This window comes from Chrysemys picta, chromosome 11 (assembly GCF_011386835.1).
Source record: "Chrysemys picta bellii isolate R12L10 chromosome 11, ASM1138683v2, whole genome shotgun sequence".
NCBI classification, from domain to species: Eukaryota; Metazoa; Chordata; order Testudines; family Emydidae; genus Chrysemys; species Chrysemys picta.
The window spans coordinates 77,265,584-77,289,260 of record NC_088801.1 but is presented as its reverse complement, the minus strand read 5'-3'; the positions used below and the strand labels follow the sequence as shown (position 1 = coordinate 77,289,260).

General features: G+C 46.6%; 1 protein-coding gene across 3 annotated transcripts in view; it reads right to left on the bottom strand.

The window, feature by feature from the left end:
• Window positions 1-1,679: 1,679 nt before the first annotated feature.
• The window catches only part of S100B (S100 calcium binding protein B), a 45,553-nt gene continuing 23,555 nt past the window's right edge, over window positions 1,680-23,677 (bottom strand). For 2 of the 3 annotated variants that reach the window (XM_065562268.1, XM_065562269.1), the window contains exons 2-4: window positions 8,808-9,008; window positions 5,927-6,082; window positions 1,680-3,580 (exon numbers count right to left, since the gene is read on the bottom strand). In XM_065562268.1, the coding sequence (XP_065418340.1) occupies window positions 3,440-3,580; window positions 5,927-6,082; window positions 8,808-9,008 (498 nt within the window). In that variant the 3' untranslated portion in view covers window positions 1,680-3,439. Of the gene's footprint in view, window positions 3,581-5,926; window positions 6,083-8,807; window positions 9,009-15,683; window positions 15,805-23,677 lie in introns of those variants that run through there. The other variant, XM_065562270.1, reaches the window with a different exon arrangement.

Here is a 23,677-nt window from a genome sequence, read left to right as displayed (position 1 = left end):
TCGGCAGAACCTTCTTTTTAGGTGGCTTGTTTGCATAAGACATCTTTTTCTAAGAAATACCCCCCAGTCCAGTCCACTGTTAACATCACACAATCATACAACCTCTGCCAGATGAGCATCTTGATAGATCTCACACGCATTAATCAACTGAGTCGCACCACACTTATTATAGACAAGGAAACTGAGGCACAGAAAGGCTAAGGGACTTCCTTGTAAGTCTAGGCTCCTAATTCACAGTCACAACCTTAGTTACATGCCCTGGCCTCCTCCCAGGAAGGGTAGGTAAATAGGGCTAACATGTAATTAATGCTCCTACCAGCATGGCATTTTCTTTTGAGGGTTATTTCAATCTGAAGGGTCAAAAAGAATGAAGGGAAAACTGCTGACACAGTATCAGGTCTAGAGTGGGAAACATATCTCATTAGCAACAATTATTCAGATAGGATCAGGGTTAGTACTAAGTCTGCTTCGCACCCCTCCAGTGCAACCAAAGCCAGTGTAACTGGCATCCAGGGGAATTCCCAGGTGCCATATGATTGGTGATGCAGCTCCTATGCCGTCCCTCTCCACCGAGCATAGGGGGCATGGCCAGGCAAAAAGGGTTGTAACTGTTCTGCTGATGCTGTAATGGCCCCGGGGAGCCATTGGCAGCTCCCTGGCGGGTGAAGCATCCCTGAGCACATCTCAGCCAGTCTAGCAAATCTGGATCAGACTTTTACCCCCACTAGTATAATATGCAATTGAACCATTTTTAGACAAGACCATTCACTTCCTGTCCCAGCCGGTTTAGTCTTGCTATGCGCTGCTCAACAGTTCGTGCATTTCAACCCTGATGTGGCTGCATATGATTGTATTTACATGCTGGTTTTACTATGAATTTATTATAGCTGCATGCAGTACCCAGAGGTCTCTGCATATAAATTGCATCGATTCTCTTTCCCAGTTCATGCAAATCGACAGAACAACGACCCCATCGCGCACCTGTTCTGCTGACTCCGTACTTTATCAGTCAAACAGTACCTGCAGGGGGCAATATGAATGTATAATACCTTCAATTCTTACGGTATATAAACACTATCGTAAACAGTGGAGATAGAGATAGATGTAATCACTGAAGGGTTGTAATGGTCCCTCAGCTGGGTTTTTGGTACTTTATGGACAATGCCTAAGCCGAGGCTGGAAGGATTGACAGAACCGCCATTTTGGGGGGTCTGATGCCCCACACATCAGTGATCCATCACCGTGCATTTCCCAGCTCACCATTTGTGACAACTGCCTGCCATGGTCATCAGCAAGGACTGACCTGGAGACCTCTCACCTGAACTGCTACTGTTTGCGCTAAAGGACTAAATCCAGTTGGTAGCTGGAGCCTGTAGCAGATTCAAAGGCTTTGTGTGGGACCAGCCACTTGAGGGAGACAAAACCCAAACTGAGTTAATGAGGGACACACACGTATACTACACTCAGAAACTAAATGATAAAGTACCTTTTAGCAGGGCTGCACCCACACAAATCCTGCCGCAGGACTGGGGCCTTCATTAGCAATCAAAAGGACTGAGAAATAATAGAACCAAAAATTCTCAAAGATGTCAAAAATATGATGGTGGGAACACTGAATGCTAATTTACATTTTTCTAAATAATTGAACTTAAAAAAACCAAAACAAAACCCACAATCACTTGGTTAAAGCTGCTGGTTTAATTTGAATCTGAATGCAGGGCAGTACCTTTCCTACATGCATGTCCCTAGCAAGGTCTCCTTCCACAGTTGCAAGGAACTATAGAAAGAGAGATCTTCATTTCCATAAAACATAGGGCATTTTGTAAAACCAAAGTATGGAACATTTAAAATGTATAAAGTGAAAAAGAATGCAGATTGAGGTTATATCCAAATACAAAATTTAGAATTTGAAACACTATTTCTAAACATCCCAGAAATTATATATACATATTTAGTATGGAAATCAAGGCCAGCCAGATAATAGCGTACTGGCAAACTTAAAATGACTCCCTAATTTAATTTTTTACTGTTCGATATTCATTAGTCCAGAATTAAAGTTTAACATTGACCCATTGCTGAGCTATGGGGAAATTTAAATTGTAGCCAAATCTTCTGAGCTGAGTTGCTTGCTCACAACATGAATTCAGTAGCACATTTTGAAAGTCAGGGTATGTCTACACTAAGGAGACTATATCCGCATAAACTATGCAGCATAGCCCCGTAACGGAGACACAGGCGGGTTCCTGTAAGTGTAGGAATACCACCTCCCCGAACATTAGCTGCATCAATGGAAGAAGCACTCTTCTGTCAACACAGCTGTATCTACACTGGGGGGTTATGTCAGTTTTCACACCCCTGACTGAGGTAGCTATGCCAATATAACTTCCTAGTGTAGACCAAGCCTTAGTCTAGAGATTCAGGATTCTGAATGATCCCTGGAGATTTACATCTTGTTCTGACCAGTCAGGATCAGTGGAACAGGATTTTTATAAACATGCTTAAAATGGGCGAAGGATATTAGATTCCTGGATCTCTGAAAAGGATACAAGGACCCATCACCAACACAAAACCCAATACAGTAGCTATAGTGCTAGCACAAAACAATAATGTGATAGAATTTTTCTCCTTCATCTCTTCCTTCCCAGTGATCTCTCATTGTAACTTTATACTGGGAACACTGTCTAAATGTACCGCTGTCTCTAGGCTCTTTCAGCTCTCTCATTATCACAGTAGGCTTATGTGCCCGAATTGCCTCAGCACCTATTTCTGCTAGTAGTTAAAAAGTAGGAAGACTTAAAAATAAGAGAAGAGGCTTAGAATGTTACCTAGTATGCCTTTCAAAAACAATAGTGTTGAAGATAAATAAGCTGTTGCGAAATAAAAATGCTCATGGAAGTGTCGTGTGGCCACTGAGTAATTAGTGAGTATCCTATCTATTGTTCTTTTATCGTTAGCTTTGCCCACTGGGTCTGATTCAAAGCTCATTGAAGTCAGAAGAAGTCTTGCTATTTAATTCAATGGGCTTTCGATTAGGCCTCTGTTCTCCAGTCCCTTTATTACTTACTAACTGATTACCCCCCCCTTTTAAAAAACAAAACAAATCTTTACAATAAAACTTGGACACCTTTGGAAGGTCTAACTACTTGCATCTGAATCTGTGTATATATCTAGTCATGTAGCAGGAGGAGGCTGTGCACTCTAATTATAGGTAAGATATAATACACGTGCTGCTTAAGAGCTAGGCAGGCATTGGCAAACAGCCCTTTAAAAGACATTTGTATGTTTCCATTCACAAAGCACACTGATCTTACTAAAACTACTTAGGATTAGCAGACTCACTCCTAGGAGCCCCTAAACCGGCTTGGTCTCTCTACATTAGAATTCATATTCTATCTTTAAAAATCACACACAGCAGGTTCTCGGTTGCTTCTCTGATGTTTCACTCATGTTCAAAGAACTCGTGACAAGCAGAAGTGACCATGGCAATGAAGGCTACAAATTCCTGGAAGTCGCATTCAGCGTCACCATCGGCATCCAGTGTCTCCATCACCTTATCCACTGTCTCCTGATCTTTAATTTCCTAATCAAAACAAGAGAGAGCAGTTAAAGCTGGTGAGCAATGGATAGGGCTGCGAATAAGATTTAGAAGTCCTGGTTCTTAATCTGGTGGTCTTCAAATGGAGCTAATAGACAGTACAGTAGACGTCACCTACTAGGCTTCCAATGGAGCTGCACAGTCTCCAGGCTAGCTCCGAAGGCAGTTAGCGAGGGGCTCTTCCTCCTCACCACTCTTTGGGGCACACAGGAGGAGAAATTTCCAGTCCCCATCCACACCCCACTTGCCAGAACAGGGACTGGCACTTTGGCCCAGACTCAATGGACGTGGGCAGTGCAATGCCTGGGTTAGGCACTGGGGCGCTCTGAACAATGCCTGGGGAGAGAGACACAAGTCAGCATACTGGTGGGGAGCTGCCAAAACTAGTCGATAGCAGACACCAAGTAGAGGGGTGCCTAAGCCCAGCCCCTCTCTAGGATTTTGGCACCTAAATCCAGGCGGGAGGGAGGCTCCTACCTTGGCTTGGGACCCACAGCCAAAACCCTCCCCTGGAGTCAGCGTAAGCCCTTTCTTGCAAGAATGGCTCTGGTGCACACCTAACTCCACACCAAACAGAAGGGTGGGGAGAGCGGCAGCAGACACCTCCCTGAGCCTTAGCCCAGTGGTTAGAGCACTCAGCTGGAATGTGGGAGACCCCAGTTCAATTCCACCCCCCAGCTGATGAGGAGATGGAATTCAAACCGCAGTTTCCCACCTCCACTTCCTAACCACTGGACAAGGAGATGTTCTGACCCGGGGTTCTCTCAATCTCTCCTGTTGAAGCTGTTCCACTGTGTATCCATAACTAAATACAGTATGCATTGGGCCAGAGAGAGAGTGTGTGACTATAATCCAGGGGCTATGGCACTCGCCTGAGACATGGGAACCCCCTGTTCAAATGTCTTCTCTTCTTCAGGCAGAGGTGGAGCTGAGCCAGGTCTCCCACTGCCCAGGTGAGTGCCCTAACCACAGCGCTAAAGGTTAGAAGGGAGTCCCCGCTGCTTCCTCCTGCCGTGTGTGGAGTTATGCATGCTCTGAGCACCCCTACAGGCAGGGCCGTTCCCAGCCATTTTGGTGCCCTATGCAGACACACCCACACCCCCGTAGGGGGGGGGGGGCAGGAGCAGGCTTGGGGGGGGGAACCGCCCCCCCAGCACGACCTGGCGGAGCAGAGCGGGTTGGGGCTGGGTCACTCCACTTCCTGATGCCTGGTGATTGCAGGGTGGGCCCGACCCCACACTCACGGGGCAGCGGGAAGTGGAGTGACACGGCCCCAGCCCGCTCCGCTCTGCTCTCCCAGCTCCCAGCCTTGGGGGACGGGGGGAACCGCCTCCCCAGAACTTACCAGAGGTGTGGAGGGGGCTGGGGCCGGGTTGCTCCATTTACTGCTGCCCGGTGAGTGCAGGCCTGACCCCTGCTGCAGTCCTCAGGGGAAGGGGTGGAGTGGGGCTGGGGCTGGGCAGAGCAGAGGTGTGAAGAGGTGGGGTTGGGGCGGAGCGGGGGGGCATCGGGAAGAGGCGGAGCAGGGGCTGGAGCAGCACACAGCTGCCTAGGGCAGCAGGAAATTTGGTGCGTACTTTGCATATGGGTAAGGACGGCCCTGCCTGCAGGTGAGCAACGCCTCCCCTCCTTGGGTTCGAGGATGCTGCTGGGTCTTAGGCATGAGACAGGCATCCAGACGCCTCCCTGAAGCAGCAGTACAAATGCACAGAGGCAAAAACATAGGCACCTAGGGGACTCTTAGAGCACAAATTTAGGCATCTATAGGATTGGGCATCAGCTGAGCAGGGATTTTGTGGCTCACAGGAGCAACTAAAGCTGCAATTTAGGTACCTAAGTCCCTTTGGGGATCTGGGCCCTTGTGCTTTCCCCCACAGGTGACCAGACCTTGATACATACAGTCTGACCCCTCACATATAAGCACCTGGGAAATACACAAGCCAGGCAAATAGATCATTTCATGGAGAGAGAGCTGCCTGCCCTCCAGAGGGGATATGCTTTGCCTTCTGAATGCGCTAACTCCCTTTTATTGCCCACCTTCTGAGTAGCCATTAAATCAGGACAGTCTCTTCCCTACTCCCAAGAAACACAGCATAAGACAAAGGCCGAAGTACTGGAACCAGGCCATTGCGCTGAGCCCTTTGGCTGTCACAGCTTGAGGATATATCCTGTTCCCATTGCCACGGGAAGCAGCCTGCTGGCTCCAACTATTTCAACAAACAACACGAGAGCTGAGAACTCTCGAAGGCTACAGTAAACATCTTCAGGCATCTCGACATTTGGTACACAATAGAGTAAAGGGCAATTCATTGTTCAAAAGGCAATACTCACGCCTAAAAAATGGGGGAGTTCATTGTTAATGAGCTCCTTTAATTCAGATTTCTTCAGCTTGTGTTTGTCTCCCTCCTTTCCCGAGTACTGGTGGAAAGCGTCAATGATGGCAATCATGGCCGTCTCCAGAGCAGACATTGTTACAGTGGCACTCAGCTAAAATGAAAGGGATTGGGAGGAAACACAGTGTTAAGCTCAGCGGGGGGGAGGGGGAGGGTTAAATGCCTTCTTGCCTTCTCTGTGCAACAATAAAACCCTTGGACCAACAATGTTATGTCACTAGGGCCTGATCCAAACCCCAAGGAAGTCAATGGAAAGATGCCAATACATTTCAATGGGCTTTGGCTCAGGCCCCAGATGAACACTCAAGGAAATAATGCCAGCGAAGAGCCGACCATCTGTGGAAACTTTTATTTCAATTGATATAGCTTAAGGTTAGGAAACACATGTGGGACATTGCCTAAATGATTGTTCTTACTTTAAAACCTTGGGTAACAAGCAGAATATTTGTATATTGCCAAAATGGAGTCAGCACAGACCTATCGTTAAAGGGAGGTACCCTGCAGTACTAGATCGTCCGTGTAGTCATTAGCTTCTTGTCAGCATCACTAACAAAAAGTAACATTCTGAAGGGAGGATTACTGGGTAACCTAGCCATAGGGTATTGGTCAATTTCACCATTAAATTCAAGAAGAGTGCACTGTGGGGAGTTGGGGAGGGAATAGCGGCTATTTGTCTGGAAAATTCCCAGACTTCCCTGATGTTTGAACACAAGCTTTGCACCTTGAGCTCCACTTTGGCAGAGTACAATAAATAAATAAAAGCCAGCAGGCCGTTAAAAGACTTGAATATGGCACAGTCAAAATACACAACCCTCACCAATACATCCACGATTAACTGATTTTTTTCTGTAAAATGGTACTGACTGCCTTGCTTTTCAATGGATGGGCCACTAAGCCCCCGAGAAGCATTTCACCCCAAGATGTCGGGGAAGATCCTCAGCATTGACAGAAAAAAGGGGGGAAAAGCAGCAAGTGAAGGTCTGGAAAACAAAGTTTCTTGACAACTGAAGTGCCACAAAACAATTTTCAAATAGATATTTTGGCCAGGTTTCAGTTACATCCAACCTAGTTCTTTAAAATAAAAAATTGTGTCTGTTCAATCCAGAGACTGCTAATAATGCAAAAGAACTAATCTTTGGGACCAGCTGTGACCATATAACATATTCCTTTGGCAACTACAGCCATTGCTTACATAGGAAAGTATTTAATGGATTTTTAGCTATTTTTAATGCAATTGAACAGTTGGGAACAAGGACAGCCAGCCCTGTGGGAATAGCCAGCTTTCTGCAGACCACCAGGAATGCTCCATGGACCATTCTTGGTCTGCAGCCCACAAATTGGGAACCACAGACTTACATCGTTGCCTGAGCAACACATCACCTCAATCATGGTATTTTTTAAGGCTCTGTTTTTTTCACCCTTTGGAGATTGTAAACACATTTGGAAAATACTGCCCTCAGTATGAAAACAGTGCATGTGTCTCCAACACAGTATCTTTTCCTCAAATTTGCTGCAGAATCACAGTTCCAGTTTCCTGTGCTGAGATTTATCTAGTTAGGTTCTTACTGTAGTGTGACCTTGTCTTAGCAAAAAGCCTCCTTTCTTACTTCAGAAGGAAAACGCTTACAATTTTTGTCACATCACAAGAACCTGTCTCAGCCAATTAAACAGCACTTAGCGTGTTGTGTAATTTCCTTGGTTTGTAGCCTGTGTTATTGTTACTTCTTAAGTTGAGTCTTCCAACCAGCTGATTTGCTCCATTTTTAGTCTGCTGGATTTTGTACATTTTTGTTTACAGTGCTTTACACATTTCTTTGTAATCATCTTTATTCTCCAGCTTTTTCTTTCTTTTACTTCTCAGATTTGGTTCTGTCTTTATTACCTGATCACTGAACATCTCTATCCCCACTGAACCAACAGTACATTATGAGATCCAGTTTTCATAAGCCCTAAGTGAAAGCAAATATGCTCATTTCCCTTCATTCCGCACTGCGTCTGATAAACTATTTAATATGCTAGCTATAGAATTCAAGTGATTTAGATCCTTACCTCCTGACGTTACATACATATTTGATTGCAGGGTTTCTTATAGATTTCATATAGATAATGAAACCCCTTTAAAAGATTATGATGTAATGGGAAAAGATGTAGAAAAAACAGCCCAAAAAGTTTCACAGTACTCTGACGTTAAGAAAGGTTTTAGTTAATAAAATTAATTCAGACTTTGCTTTTGTTGGGGGAAAAAATTTGGTGCTTGCAGATCCTTGCTGGTGCAAGTCAGCATTGCTCTATTGACTTTAAAGGAACTACTACATCAGAGGCTAAGGACTTGCCTCACGATGTAACTCTCTATTATAGACAAATCCTCCTCAACCACAGGAGCAAGAGAACAGGCACATTGACTTAAATTAGATACAATTAAAGATCTTTGGAAAAGTTACAGTCATAACTAGCACTGCTCTTCATTTATTCAAATCAATATTCCCTGCTCATGTTGTAATGGAAAGTGCTTGCTAGACACAACTATGTTGTATCACTGTCTAATTTGACAACGTTTGCAGACATAACAAAACGCGTGAAAAGTGTCCCTCCACTCTGCTTTGGCTGCTGTGTTTTTTCTTTTCTTGTTTTAAGTGTTTAGTTTGACAAAACCCCAATGGCTTGAAGGTCCCAATGTGAGTTGTGGGGGGGTGGGGGGAAATCACTCCTACTTCAATCATTAGGTTGGTCTGTGACCCACCTGCATAAATATTCAGAATTAGCATTTGCTAACAAAGTCATTTCTTTCTAAACACCATCGTATTATTTCTGTTACTCACCTTCCTTCTGTGCCCACGTTTTGCTGGAATCAGAGCAATGTATTCTAAGACAGCAAGGGGGACGCTTCTTATTTCATCTGTGGGGGAGTGGAGAAGTCCATCGACTAAGATGCAGTGCTTCTGCAGAACGGCAGCAGCCAATGAGGACCTGAGGAGGGGGTGGGGGTAGGAAGGAGGCAGCTGATTCTTGGACCTGATTTCCTGGAATGGGTGGAAATACACACAAGGGTGCATTGAGCAAGCTGTTATCCCACATCAGTTTGCTCTGGGAGCTGCTAACTGATACATTGGTACCAGCGAAAGAAAGATCTCTTGTAAGGAAAAGTAGACAATCTGCTTTTTAATTTCTAACAAGAAGTTTGTCCTGGGTTTCTTGTTATTAACAAAATAAGGGAGAGGAATTCGCTAACTGCAGTAGAATGTATATGCCAGTCCTGTGGTGCCAAAGTGGAGGCAAGGATTCAAACTGGAAGAACGACAGAGGGATCAATCGTTACTAATGCTAATAACTCTCAATAACAGCGGTGTTGCAGTTGCAGATCTGCTGTACTGTGAATCATCAACCAGAGCCAAGGGAATTAAATGAATTGACATTTTTTAAGGGATGCCAAACGGGTTCAGATAAAACATTGGCTGGACCAGTACTTAACATTCAAACCCAAGCTGACTATTTTTTAAGTCAAAAACAGTTTAGTTAACTGTATCTGTTACATACACACACTTCATTAGCCTCTGCACCTCCTGATCGTGCCAGGCCTGAGAGAAGAAATGCCATGAGAGGGAATCAGTTTGGAATCCTTGCAGGAGCAGCCTAGCTTACGGGTTTATATTGCACCTTCCACATAAAATCGACAGTAATAGCAAAATATCTAGTGGACTTCACGGAGTCTCAGCACTTCTCCTTTTTCAGGGTCAAGGCATTGTGTGGGGTTTTTAGATTTTATTAGCCCCTCCCCCCACTCACACATTTTTTTTTCTTTGATAGAGCTTGTGGAGTACAAGGGGTGGTCAGCATTGTTAGTGTCATTCTTATGATGGAAGGGCTTTGGGTCATAGTAGTCTTCAGTACCAAACCCTTTTCTGCAGATGAATGGGACTTAGTTGAAGTCTTAGTGTTCTTCATGGTACCCAAAGTGCTCAGAGCCTCACTAGCACTCCTCTCGGGGCATGAGATCTCCGGTGACCGGAATGTTTCTGATGAGGAACTCTCTGTTCTGCTCCTCTTATCCCTCTGCTTAGACTGAGTGGGAAGGTCTCAGTACCGCCGATGGGGATATCAGTACCTCACTCATGGGGAGTGCTGGGGTTCCAATCCTGTCTTCCCCTTGGAAGCTCTTGGTGACTGTGCTCTTGATGATGGGACACTGACAAACACAGAGGATCCCTGTACACGGGACTACTCTGCACCCAGGTCAGAAGCCAGTCTTAAGGCTTGCTCCATCATGAAGAGCTTATACTTAATATCTCTGTTCTTCCAGGACCTTCCCTTAAAAGAAGTGCAGATCTTTCTGTAACCCCCATGGAGCTTTCCTTGGTCTCTGTGTGCTTGTAGCTCAGGGCTGGGCACTCTGCCCCTGGGAAGAAGGGGCTTGGAGCAGGGGGTTGGACTAGATGACCTCCTGAGGTCTCTCCCAACCCTAATCTTCTATGATTCTAAAAGGGCGCCAAGGGCAGACGCAGAGGCTGCTGGGTAACCAAGAGGAAGAGATGCTGTTTTGAGTGATGGAGGCCCTGTTGTCCTGGGGAGATAGCAGGGGGCCTGCATGGCCGCCAGCCACGGGAGGAGCAGTGTCTGAGAGCTGGGGCTGCAGGGGTTAGAGTCCATTGACAAGTCAGCGCTCAGGAAGAGGAGCTAGCCTGACCAATAGACATGCGATACCCGCCCCCAGGAGCGCTGGGAGAGGGGAAACACCATCTTGGAAGGTCTTGAGCCAGCCACAGAAAGGGCAGGGCTTGCTGTGGGTGAGCTGGTGAGTCCAAGGCCTGCATGCAGGGTCCCCCTGAAAACTGGCCTCTGGGGTCTGGCAGCAACACCCTCAACCTGGGACTTCAAGGTGACACCCGGTGAGTAGGGTTTTGTTGGGAAAACTCCCCCATCCCCACAGCTGAATTAGCCCTTCAGCTTCTAGATAAATCAGTTCACAAGTGGCAGGTTCTGCTCAGGCTGCTAGCTCAGGGCTGCCTGCCAGCTGTGAGGGTAGCTGAGCGCTAGGGTAGGAGATCAGGAGTTTAGTAGTTATTATAATCTGCACCCTGAGCCCTGCATCCCTGTGTGGGGAGGGGAAATGCTGGGAACAGAAGCAGTGCGGCTCCTGCAAGAAGAGGACGCCTGCCAGCTGCGATTGTCAGCCCTCTGCAGCGGCTGAGGACTCTAGATTCATCTCAGAGCCTGAGGATCCTTCGTGGAGTTGTGAGTTGTGATCATCCGGGGAATTGCTTGGGAGACTCCTACTCCCTGAACTGTGTCCTCGAGCCAGGGGCTAAGGGTTTGGGGATTTTATTACGTACTGCCTATGAAACCTGTGGCGGGATCTACCATCTGATCCCACGTGTGAGTGCCTTCGGCTGCACTGAACCAAGTCAGCAAAGCTGCTACAGACAATATCATTGTCACAGGTCGTCAAGGGCCCCTAGGAAGTACGCGTGCCAATGGGATGCTAAATTTTACTCTTGTTCTATCCGGTCATGTGACTGGGGAAATTCATGAGGATTATCAGTGACCCCAAGAGTAGTATTTCACCCTGTTCTGTTATATTTACTCCCTGTCTACATATTCAACAGAAGAATTATATTATTGTGTGTTTGTGGTATTTCTTGAGAGTCTCCAGCTATCTGGCAAGTAAGTGGGGGTTGCCCTTGTGGTTAGAATTTTCCTTCCGAGCTGCCGTGGTGATCTTGCCAGGAAGGAGCGAGCGGGGATGGGGTGGAGGCATCGCCAAATAAATTCCTATGGGAAAAAAAATAAGGAAGTTGCACCCTGCTGGAGGCGGGAGCCAGAACCCAGGCCTCTCTATCAAAACCCGTAAGGAGGTTGGCATTAAAGGGGGTAACCAGGAGGATTGGGGCAGTACATTGCACTTACGGGGCAGTACTGGGAGTGCCACTCACTAATAGGGATTGCTTCTCAACAAGGGAGGTGCCTTTTAAAGCCCAGGGAACCTGGCATCCCCAACAGAAGAAAACTTGCCCCTCAATAGGAGAAGAAGAAAAAAATTGAGTGCACACGTGTGTGTATTATAATTTTTTAGAAAAGAAAAGAAGAAAGAGGAAAACAAATGTTCCAACAACTATAAAGGTACTAAACCTACTACTAAGAACTAAGTATCAAAGCTAAAATACTAGTAAAAGAGGGAACAGGCCCACAGCTATACTCCATTTCTGGCCAAAGACGGATGAGAAGGAACTGAGGAATGTTCACCTGTGCAGCCCTATGTAGCCTTGGTACAGGGCATGAGGATGTGTAAGGCCAAAAGGGAAAATGTATCTGCTATTGGGAGGTTCTTCCCACAGGATAAATGGTTCTCAGTACCCGTGGCCTGAAATATCTCTATAGAGAGGTGTTATGGAAGAGTATTATAGAAAGATATGGCACAATTCTTTAGCGGTTTTAAATGGAAGTAAGGCTATTTCCATAAGAGTATTGATATTACTGTGTCTGGGAGATTTCCTAGGAATTATATGCTTTTATTATTCATCAGTACAATGCTTCCATTGTTCCCCTCTCTCTTTATCTAGTTAACACATATATCAAATACTGCTGCCTCTGCTGGTTTTCTTGTTGTTTTTTTAAATGGTGAATAAACTGAATTCATTGACTTGCAGCTGCTTTCTGCCTACCCGTTTACAGTTTCCAAAACAGCTCTTTTTTAGCACAGCAATTGAGGTTGGAAAAGAGACTAAAATCTCTTCAACAACCGATCTTGGGTATTTCCCAAGAAACAAATACTCAAGCTGAACAAATTCAGTTGCAACTACTATCTAATCTTAATGAGGAGTCCAGTGGCACCTGAAAGACTAACAGATTTATTTGGGCATAAGCTTTGATGCATCTGAAGACGTGGGTTTTTTACCCACGAAAGCGTATGCCCAAAAAAATGTGTAAGTCTTTGAGGTGCCACTGGCCTCCTCGTTGTTTTTGTGGATACAGACTAACATGGCTACCACTCTGATACTATCTAATCTTAGTTCTTATAGCTGAAGCTAGACAAATTCAGATTGGAAATAAGATGAAATTTTAAGAATGAGGGTAATTAACCATTAGAACAATTTGTCAATGGTGATGGTGGATTCTCCATCACTGGCCATTTTTAAATTAAGACTGGCCGTTTTTCTACAAGCTCTGCTCTAGGAAGGATTGTGGGGCAGGTCTCTGGCCTGTGTTATACAGGAGGTCAGATTAGATGATCACTATGGTCCCTTTCTCAGTCTTGGAATCTATATTAGCTCATCACGATCGTTTAGTATCTCTATTTCCTGCTGGCAAGATATTTAGGCTCAGAGTTGTTGTTTTTAAATTATTACGGACTATAGAAGAGTCAGAGCTGGTGTGAGTTAGGGCAGGCAGGCTCGATCTTATCCTCACTGAAATCTATGGCAAAGAGCAGCAGGGACCATCCAACCATCTAATCTTGAGCTCTTGCACAATTCTGGTAGTAGAATCTCACTCATGTATTAAGCCCTGTGACTTGTGTCATTACAGCGTGTCTTCTAGACAGTCATCTGGTCTTGAAGACTTCCAGAGATGGAGAATACACTACTGCCCTTGGTAGCTTGTGCCACATGTTAATCAGCCTCCCAGTTCAAAAGGCATGCCTTATTTCAACTCCGAAGGTCTGGCTTTACTTTACAGCTATTGGCTCTTGTTATGCCTTTCTCTGCTAGACTAAAGAGCCCTTTGATATCTTGAATTTTCTCCCCAGGAAGGTGCTTACACACCACAATCAATAAGAAAACAAATAAGAAAAATTAAGCTCTAAGTCTCCAGCTTATGAATAATTTTTGTGGCTCTTCTCTGCACCCTCTCCAATTTCTCAACCTTTTAAAAGTTGACACCAGAACAGGCCAGTATTTCAGTATCAGTCTCACCAATGCCACAGACAAAGATAAAATCACCTCCATACTTATTACTGCTCTGTTATACATCCAAGGATTGCATTAGCTCTTTCACCACAACATTGTACTGGGAGTTCATATTGAGTTACTTGTCCACCATGACCCCTAAATCCTTTTCAGAATCCCTGCTTTCCAGGATACAGTCCCCCATTCTGTAGGTATGGCCTATATTCTTTGTTCTGCATCTATGACCTTGAATTCAGCTGTATTAAAACAGGTTTTATTTGAATGGACAACTCACCAAGAATCTAGATTGCACTCTATGACTGCCCTGAATCTGTGTTAAAAGTCATACCCTGTCCTAGAATTCCTTCATAAGGCCATGAATATCTGAGATGTTTTTTTCTTTCTATATTATCTTTCCACATACTAGTGCGGGAGTTGCCTCAACAGTTAATTGTCAGTGAATCAGGAATCTGAGCTGCAGAGATTATTTTTACTCTTTTTTAAAATAAAATATTTTATATTTTTAAAAAGAAAAATCACTATGGCAGAAAAAAATATATCAGTATGGAACACTGTAGAACAATATGGAACATTGTAGAAAAATATATTTGAGAGAGTAGTAATGAAGGAGCATCTAAGCAGTAAAGCAAAATACATTTACATATAAATGCTGGGAAAAAAACAGTCTTTGGTATGTCATTCAATACTGGTTGATAGTTTTAATAACTGAAATGTTCAACAGAAGAACATCCATGTTGGGCCAAACCAAAGGTCCACCTGGCCCAGTATCCTGTCTTCCAACAGTGGCCAATGCCAAGTGCTACTGAGGAAATGAACAGAACAGGCAATCATCGAGTGATCCATCCCCTGTCACCCATTCCCAGCTTCTGGCAAACAGAGGGTAGGGACACACTGAGTATGGGGTTGCATCCCTGACCATCTTGGCTAATAGCCATTGATGGACCAATCCTCCATTAACTTATCTAATTCTTTTTTGACCCTGTTATAGTTTTGGCCTTCACTTTGGGTTGTGTGTAAACCTCGTTTTTATTTGGGAGTATTTTATCTGAACATCTGCGAAGTACTCCTAAAGCAGTCCCCATTGCCTTTAGCAGTGACATTGCCCTTCTCAAGTGTGGTGACTCAGGAAAACACCAGTAAAGCACAGGCACAAGTTATTGGATTTAAAGGCCTTGTACTGAGACATCTAGTCCCCGCAGCCCTACACAGCTCAATGAAGGCCCATAAATGCCCCATCCAGGGCCCAAGGAAAAAGAGTCCCATCAATGGGATTGTCAGGGTTCCTTCCCCACTCTGAACTCTAGGGTACAGATGTGGGGATCCGCATGAAAACCCCCTAAGCTTATTTTTACCAGCTTAGGTTAAAACCTTGTACACTGCCACCACCAAGTGATTTAACAAGAAACAGGGAAAGGACCACTTGGAGTTTCTCTTCCCCCAAAATATCCCCCCAAGCCCTTACACCCCCTTTCCTGGGGAGGCTTGAGAATAATATCCTAACCAATTGGTTACAAAGTGATCAAAGAGCCAAACCCCTAAGTCTTTGGACAATGGAAAAATCAGTCAGGTTCTTCAAAGAAGGGTTTTATTAAAAAGAAAAGGTAAAAATCATCTCTGTAAAATCAGGATGGAAAATAACTTGACAGGGTAATCAGATTCAAAGTGCCCAGAGGAACCCCCTCTAGCCTTAGTTTCAAAGTTACAGCAAAACAGAGATACCTCCCTCTAGCAAAGGGAACATTCACAAGTTTAGAAAAACAAAGATAAACTAATATGCCTTGCCTGGATATTACTTACAAGTTTGAAATATGAGAGACTTGTTCAGAAAGATTTGGAGAGCATGGATCGATGTCCGGTCCCTCTTAATCCCAAGAGCAAACACCCACCAAAACAAAGAGCACAAACAAAAACCTTCCCGCCCCCCCCTACCCCCAAGATTTGAAAGTATCTGGTCCCCTTATTGGTCCTTTGGGTCAGGTGTCAGCCAGGTTACCTGAGCTTCTTAACCCTTTACAGGTAAAAGGATTTTGGTGCCTCTGGCCAGGAGGGATTTTATAGTATCGTACACAGGAGGGCTGTTACCCTTCCCTTTATAGTTATGGCAGGGATATTTATAGTCCTTTAACTGCACCCTCCAAACTGAACCTGACTATAAGAGGCAGTTTGTACCTCAGCCAGATTCTTCTAAAGCTTCCCCCAGCCCCTTCCTATACCTCAGCCCTGCAGCTACTCCCAAAACCAGCCCATGTTTTGGGGGGAGCAGGCGATGAAATACCCACTTCAACATAAGGGATTCCTGCCCAAAGCAATAAAGAACTGGATTTCTACTGATACCGGACACACCTCAGCACAAGTGTCACCACAAACTAAAGCCTTATCCGAGATGACCTCATAGCCATGGCCCCCTAATTAACCGCAAGTCACCAATTGTTTCTCGAGGCAATGAAAGCGAGACCTCGCAAGCATTTAATATACAAAAACAGGATTCATGCTGCTAAGCTGCCTCACCAGTTACTATCTGGAGCGGCCGTGCCTTCCAGCCTCCCCTGGGGCTGAGGTTTTATAAGCAGGCTCACCCCAGTGCATACTGCTGTGTTTTCACTTTTCACAATCATTTGTGCAAATGCTTCTAGCACCAAGCAACGAGGCTGACAAGAAGCCTTTGCTCAGATGTCTATCCATTTCCCAGACTAGCGGCTTTCAGAGATATCGGACTGCAGGCAGATTTAACACATAAGATATAAAGCCTGCATCCAGGTGCTGCTATGACTGATAACAAATCCTTTCCTACTCTTCCGCTGTACAACTCTGGCCTCTGATTATCTGTATTACCACAGCACCTAGGAGTCCTTCTCACGGACCAGGACCCTGTTGTGCTAGGTGCTATACAAAGAGAATAAAAACCAGTTCCTACCCCCAGGGAGCTTATAATCTGAGGGCTTGTCTACACTAGAAGCACTACATCGGCACAGCTGCATTTGCAGCGCGTCTGGTGAAGATGCTTTTTGCCGACAGGAGAGAGCTCTCTCATCGGCGTGCTGAGCAGCGGTAGGTATGGTGGTGGGAGAAGCTCTCCCGCCAACATAGCGCTGCCACACCAGTGTTTAGGTCAGTGTAACTTACATCGCTCGGGGGGAGGAGAGGTGGCTTATTCATACCCCTGAGCAACGTAAGTTATACCGAAGTTAAGTGATAGTGTAGGCCTGGCCTAAGTATAAGACAAAGAGACAAAAGATGGAAACAGACAGACGAGGAAGTCCAAGGAAACCATATTGGTCAGCATGATAGACAGTATTATCAGCACACCAATGGCCTAATCATTGTCAAGTTTTTTGTAGTCATCACGGCAAAGGAGAGTTTTGAAGGATAATTTTGCAGATGCTTATGGGGAGCGGTCACGGACTCACAGATCGTGCCCACTCTTGGCCCCGTGCGGTCCGTGGGGGGTGCCCCTTTCAGTGCGACAGACCTTCTCGAGGGTCCACTCTCTCTCGGGGTTAGGCCCCTCCACCTCCTGAAGCCGCACCTCTGTGAGCCTTAGCACACCTGTTTCTCGCCATGGGTCCCCTCAGGGAGTCCACTCGCTCTGGACCCCCGGGGCCTCCACCCCTGAAGGGGTTGATGCAACCCTGTTCTCTAGACCGGAGTGACTCTCTGCCAGCATAGAACAGGAGGGTTTATTGAGAGGTGAACACAGCACAGGAAACTCTCCAGCCTCAGGCCTGGCCTCCCTCAGCCCAGCACATCCCAGTCTCCCTGCAACCAGGTGGGCTCTGCCTGCTCCCCGGCTCCAGCCCAGTGCCCCCCTGCTTCCCAGCTGGGCATCTGATATCACCGGCCCCAAGCCCCGCCTCTGTCCATTGTCTTCTCTCCAGGTAAACAGGGTCGTAAACAGGGTCACCTGGGCCTCGGCTCCTCTCAGCCCTCTTCTGGCCCTCTGTGGCTGGAACTGGCTGGTTAGGTTACTGGAGTCCTCTCTTCGCAGCCCATTGTCCTTCCACTGGCCAGAACCGGCTGCGACTCCTGAGCTAGGTCTCCGGGTCGCCAGGTCACCAATCACTGGGGTATCCATTCTCCAGGCCATTGGCTGGGGTCCCAAAATCCCTCTCCGGTCCTCTGTAACAACAAACTCCCTCTCCCCTCACCTCGTTAAACCAGTAACACCCAGGGACACTGAGTCCCACCCCCTCTGCTTGCAACCCACTGGAAAACACGAAAAAAAACCAAGAAAACCCCCCATTTCGTTACAGGAGCTTCTCCCAAGCACAAGGGACAGCACGGGAGAAAGCCTAAAGGTGACTGAAAATTTAACAAGTGGGCAATGAAGGCTAGCAGCATGAGCTGACTGAGAGATGACAAGCGGGGTGGGGATAGGCCACAAAGGGATGTGAACATGCAGACAAGCAGCTTTCATTTGATACAATAGAGAACAGGGAGCCAGTGGAGGGATTCAAAGAGGATGATTTGGAATTGGAAAAGGTTCAGAAAAGGGCAACAAAAATGATTAGGGGTATGGAGCAGCTTCCGTATGAGGAGAGATTAATAAGACTGGGACTTTTCAACCTGGAAAAGAGATGACTAAGGGGGGATATGATAGAGGTCTATAAAATCATGACTGGTGCGGAGAAAGTAATTAAGGAAGTGTTATTTACTCCTTCTCATAACCTAGAAACTAGGGGGTCACTAAATGCAATTAATAGGCAGCAGGTGTAAAACAAACAAAAGGAAGTATTTCTTCACACAACGCAGAGTCAACCTGCCGAACTCTTTGCCAGGGGAGGTTGTGAAGGCCAAGACTTCAAAAAAGGTTAAAAAAAGAACTATATAAAATCATGGAGGATAGGTCCATCAATGGCTATTAGCCAGGATGGGCAGGGATGGCGTCCCTAACCAGGGCTGGATTAACCTTTTGTGGGCCCCCATGGAGGCAATGGAGCATGGCGCGGGGAGGTCAGTCCCTGGAGCGAGAGGCCAGCCAGAGGCAATGGGGCATGGCAGGGGCGGCCCTGCTCCACCCAATGCGAGGGCACTATTTACAAACCAGCAGTTGCCAGATACACAGTGGCCTGCCCGGCCCTGTGCTGCCAGCATGCCCCTTCCCCTCCGGGGCAGGCCCATGCCACAACACACAGCCTCCCTGCCCAACACCCCCCGACTCCCTATGTCCAGAGCCCCCCCGGACCTACTATGCCCACCGCCCTCCCAGACCCACCGACAAATGCACAGCACCCTGCACAACCCCACCAATGCCCACAGCCTCACCACAACTGCCCAGCACCCGACACAGAACCCCCACTCCCTCATGCCCCAACATACACAGATCCACCCCGCCCCTTCACAGCCCAGCACCCCCCATACTCCCCACAGACTCACTCCCCCAAGCCTTGCCTCCCAGCCACACTCACCGGCCCTGCTGCGCAGCCAGTGCCGGTCCCAGGGCCAGGAATCGCTCCAGCCCCTCTGGAGTGGCGCGATCAGCCAGGCCAGGACCTGCCCCAGCTGGGGTCCCTCAAGACGCACTTGCCTGGAGGGGCCCAGCCAAGCCCTCCACACTGTTCCCCCACACACACCTGGCTGAGACTGGCCGGGCTTCTGCACCAGTCCCAGCCGGCTCAGCTCCAGGTGGGGCCCCACAGGTGGTGGGAAGCAGAGACTGCCCGAAGCCATAAGTGCACTGGAGTCCAGCCAGGGGGACAAGAGGAGCAGGGGAGTTGGGCCAGGGGGCAGAGAGGAGCCCTTGGACAGCCCATGGGCAGGCCGAGAAGAGCGGGGGGTTGGGGGGGAAGCCAGCAGGATCTTGGGGTGCAGTGCAAGCGGAGCAGGCCGGGACCCCTTCTGAGCATGGGGCCGGCTCCATGGCGCCACTGGAGCCATTGTAAACCCGGCACTGTCCCTAGCCTCTGTTTGCCAGAAACTGGGAATTGGGCGACAGGGGATGGATCATTTGATGATTACTTGTTCAGTTCATTCCCTCTGGGGCACCTGGCATTGGCCACTGTCGGAAGACAGGATACTGGGCTAGACAGACCTTTGGTCTGACCCAGTCTGGCTGTTTTGTTCTCATGTGACATGGTCGAAGTGACAGGCTAGGAAAATGACCTTCGGCAGCAGCCTGGGGTGGGCAAAAGCTTTTTATTCAAACACAGCTACTAAAAATATCTTCTGCTTCTTCATCAGAAGAACTGAAAACCCCTAGTTCATATTATTGCTCACAGCCCAGACACGTACAGAAATATGACAAGTAGAGAAGTAGTCTGTATACGCACAGGTGCCAAAGGAATACAGAACAGGTTCATTATCTGATTTGCTTTCATATGGATGCCTGAGTTCCAACCCAGATAAGCTTCAGACCAGCTAAATGAGTCTCTTGGCACTAGCTGTGTTTGAAATAACTAAACATCATGGACTTTACATTTGTTGTTATACAAAAGTCCCTGTAAACACTCATTCCGGCACAGGACCATTTCTTGTAAGAGTGCGTATAGCTTTGGATGCCATAGGAGAATGAAACCTGTCAGAGAAAACTTAGCTGCATTGCAGCAAAGTGGGTGCTTCATTGTAAACATGGCCATTTGGGTGGGACACCCTGTAAATACCAACAATCAAGCACAAAAAAGAAAAAGAAAAACACAAGATCTTCCACCTCCTACTACTTCTGGATATACAAAGGGAAATGGAGGTTGATAATCACAGATCACATGCAGAACAAAGCGGATTTTCATAGACTTCAATTGGCTTTTTGTGCCTAGCAAAGCTGTGTCTTGAAAACAAGTCTGAATCAAGGCTGTGACACATTATTGATCCTGAAAGTCTGCAATGCTGCTCTCTCAGCGCCACTGAATCAATATTTGCATAATTTCACAGGGACTTCATTGCATTCTTATTCAGTGCACTGGATTCAGAACAAGTCAGATTTTTTTCATCCGTAAATGTCAGTAAACGTCAATTTCACCAACATACAAACCCATGAAAAATATTTCCATCAGTAATAATCAAAATTTACAGATAGGAAAAGTAAGAAAAATGCTGCTTGAGAACGGATTAGTTTGACAGAAGGATATTTACTTTGTATATTTTGACATGTGATGTTGACAGTGTTTTAATATTTATTAAAGCTTTTAACTTTTTGAATCTCAACATCTGTTATTAAATAGTTATTGCCTAATCTCCCTTTTGTCTGACTCCCCATGATTACCCACTACTGTGAAAATTTAAATCAATAAAAATTAAACAAAGCTTAAAAATAAACATTGATATCTGTCAAAATTGTTTAATAAAAAAATCAATTCTACCGAGCCTATTTATAGGTTATATTATTCCATTTCTTAAGTAGGTTTTTCCTCTCTCTTGCATGATTTTTAAAAGTCAAATCTCATCCCCTTACCTGCAGCTGCATCAGAAATGGTGCAAGACTGAGTCAGACGTATTTCATTCCAATCCCATGGCCTCTATACAGTCTGAAACCAGACATTATGGCTGTCACACTCTGGAGTGAAATCCAGACCAGTGAGGGGTTGTGTCACCGCCTGCCCCATAACCCTGGGCACCTCACAATGCTTTGCCATTGTAGCTCCCCACCTGGGCAGCTCTCAAACAACCTGAGTGTCTTTGTATAGCAATATTCCTGGCCCAGCAGCAATGACCCCAGAGCCTGTCAGCAACACTCCAGTCACCCTCTGGCTTCCACCAGCCTGGGTTACGACTTGCAGGGTGACCTCAGCACACTCCCAGTCCTGGATTTGCCCCGAAATGTGTGTTCTGGGCTGTTCAGGTATTAAAGATCCGTTCTCCCTGCAAGGGGTCAATATTCAACAATCAGCTACTTTAACTGGAGTTACCCAAAAAGTTCAGCTTAAACACAACGCTGGATTAGTTTTGATTTTAAAAATAAAACCTGGTTATTTAACTACAAAGAGAGAGGTTTTAAGTGAGTACAAGTATAAGGTATTAAAGTCAGAAATGGTTACAAGAGAAATAAAGATAATCACTTTCTAGTAACTAAAACTTAACACACTAGACTTGGTTCAAGGTAAAATCCTTACCACATGTTCCCAGCAACAGGGCTGACCCAATTCTTAGGTTAGGATCTCCTCTCAAAGTCAAAGGGCTGGTTCCCTTGTCTACTTGGGTGAAGGGGTTAGGGGAGGGTGGAAGATAAGCCTTGGTGTGTTTTTGCCCCTCACTTTTGTAGTCCTGTCACCCTTTGAAATGGATTCTTCTGCTGCTTACCCCACAAAGCAACGATTATTCAAACAGTAAAGAAGGCAACATGGAGTCTGATGATGAAGGTGCCCCATCCTCTTTCTTCTCTCCTTCTCACACTGAAATGCAGATTTGCCTTGTCTCCTGCCATTTCCCTCTTTTGCTACCCAAAGGACTCTGTTTATTACTTATATACACACACACTTCACCATGATATTATTGACCAGCAAGTTATTAGTTTTCAAATGATACCCCACAGGGCATTTTTTTTTTACACAACTATTACAATAGTGAGTCAGGGGTGAATAAAGGGGTACTTTCGGTCACAATGACTCAGGCAGAATGAAGATGCTTTTCCCCTGGTGTGTTCCGAAGGTGAAAAACAAACGAATCACTTTGTCCTCATAACAGGACAGCTAGCTGCACTAAAGACACTAATATTGCTTTTTTAAGATTTTTGTATTATTCTCAACTTGTGAGCCACCCCGTGTCCCATTCTGACAGTGGCTGTGTCAAGCTGTGCTGACTGGGATTGAAGGACATTTTTAAAGATACACTTACACCTAGTAAGCATCTTGTTGAAATAGCAAAATCCTTGTTCCCCAGAGGCAGAGACTGTAAACATCTGAAATTGAAACCAAATGAGGAAAGAGTCTCACCCGTCCCCACCTGACTGATGGGGCAGAAAAATGGGGCATTCAACACAATGATCCCTCATTGTGAGGTCTGTCTTTCATTTTAGACACATTCTCCTCCACTTAGCAAGATGTCCGATGTATTTACAAGGGAAATGCAGAATTCAGTGACCGAGGTTACAGACAATATTCCTTCTGCAAAAGAAATTTAGCCTCTGGCATTTTAATCTCATTTCCCTCACAGATCACATGCTTTTATAAGACTCCCATGGGAATAATTCTCATTTCCCCACATTTGTGTTCTTTTGTGTCAGCCTCAGGCCCAGAATACTTGTGAGGCTGGGGGACCCCCACAGAGTAAGGCCTGGGGATATTGCATGGACCCTACAGACCGAAGGCTCCGATAGAAGGCCTTGAGGACTAAGAATGTTAAGAAGGCCCTGCAACATGACAGCCTCAGGTCAGAGTGAGAGGCCCTCCCTGTGCAGTTAGGGCTGGAGCAGAGATTGCTGTAAGTCTGTTTTAAGGGCAGATAACATTAAATAGAGAAACCAACTGCTCCCAAAGGCCAGAGCCGGCTCTGGCTTTTTTGCCGCCCCAGGCAAAAAAGCCTCCTGCCGCGCCTCCCCCCCCCCCCAGGGGAGCGCGGCAGGGGAGGGCGGTGAGCCCGGCCAGGGCCCCGCTCTCCCCGACCGGCCGGAGCGCCGGGGGGAGGGCGGCGAGCCCGCCACGGCTCCGCTCTCCCCGGCGGCCAGAGCGCTGGGAGGAGGGCGGAGAGCCCAGCCGGGGCTCCGCTCTCCCCGGCGGCCAGAGCGCCGTGGGGAGGGCAGCGAGCCCAGTCGCGGCCCCGCTCTCCGCCGAAGCGCCGCGCCGCACCGTGCCCCTCCAGGTGCCGCCCCAAGCACATGCTTGGTGGGCTGGTGCCTGGAGCCGGCCCTGCCAAAAGCTTCCCAT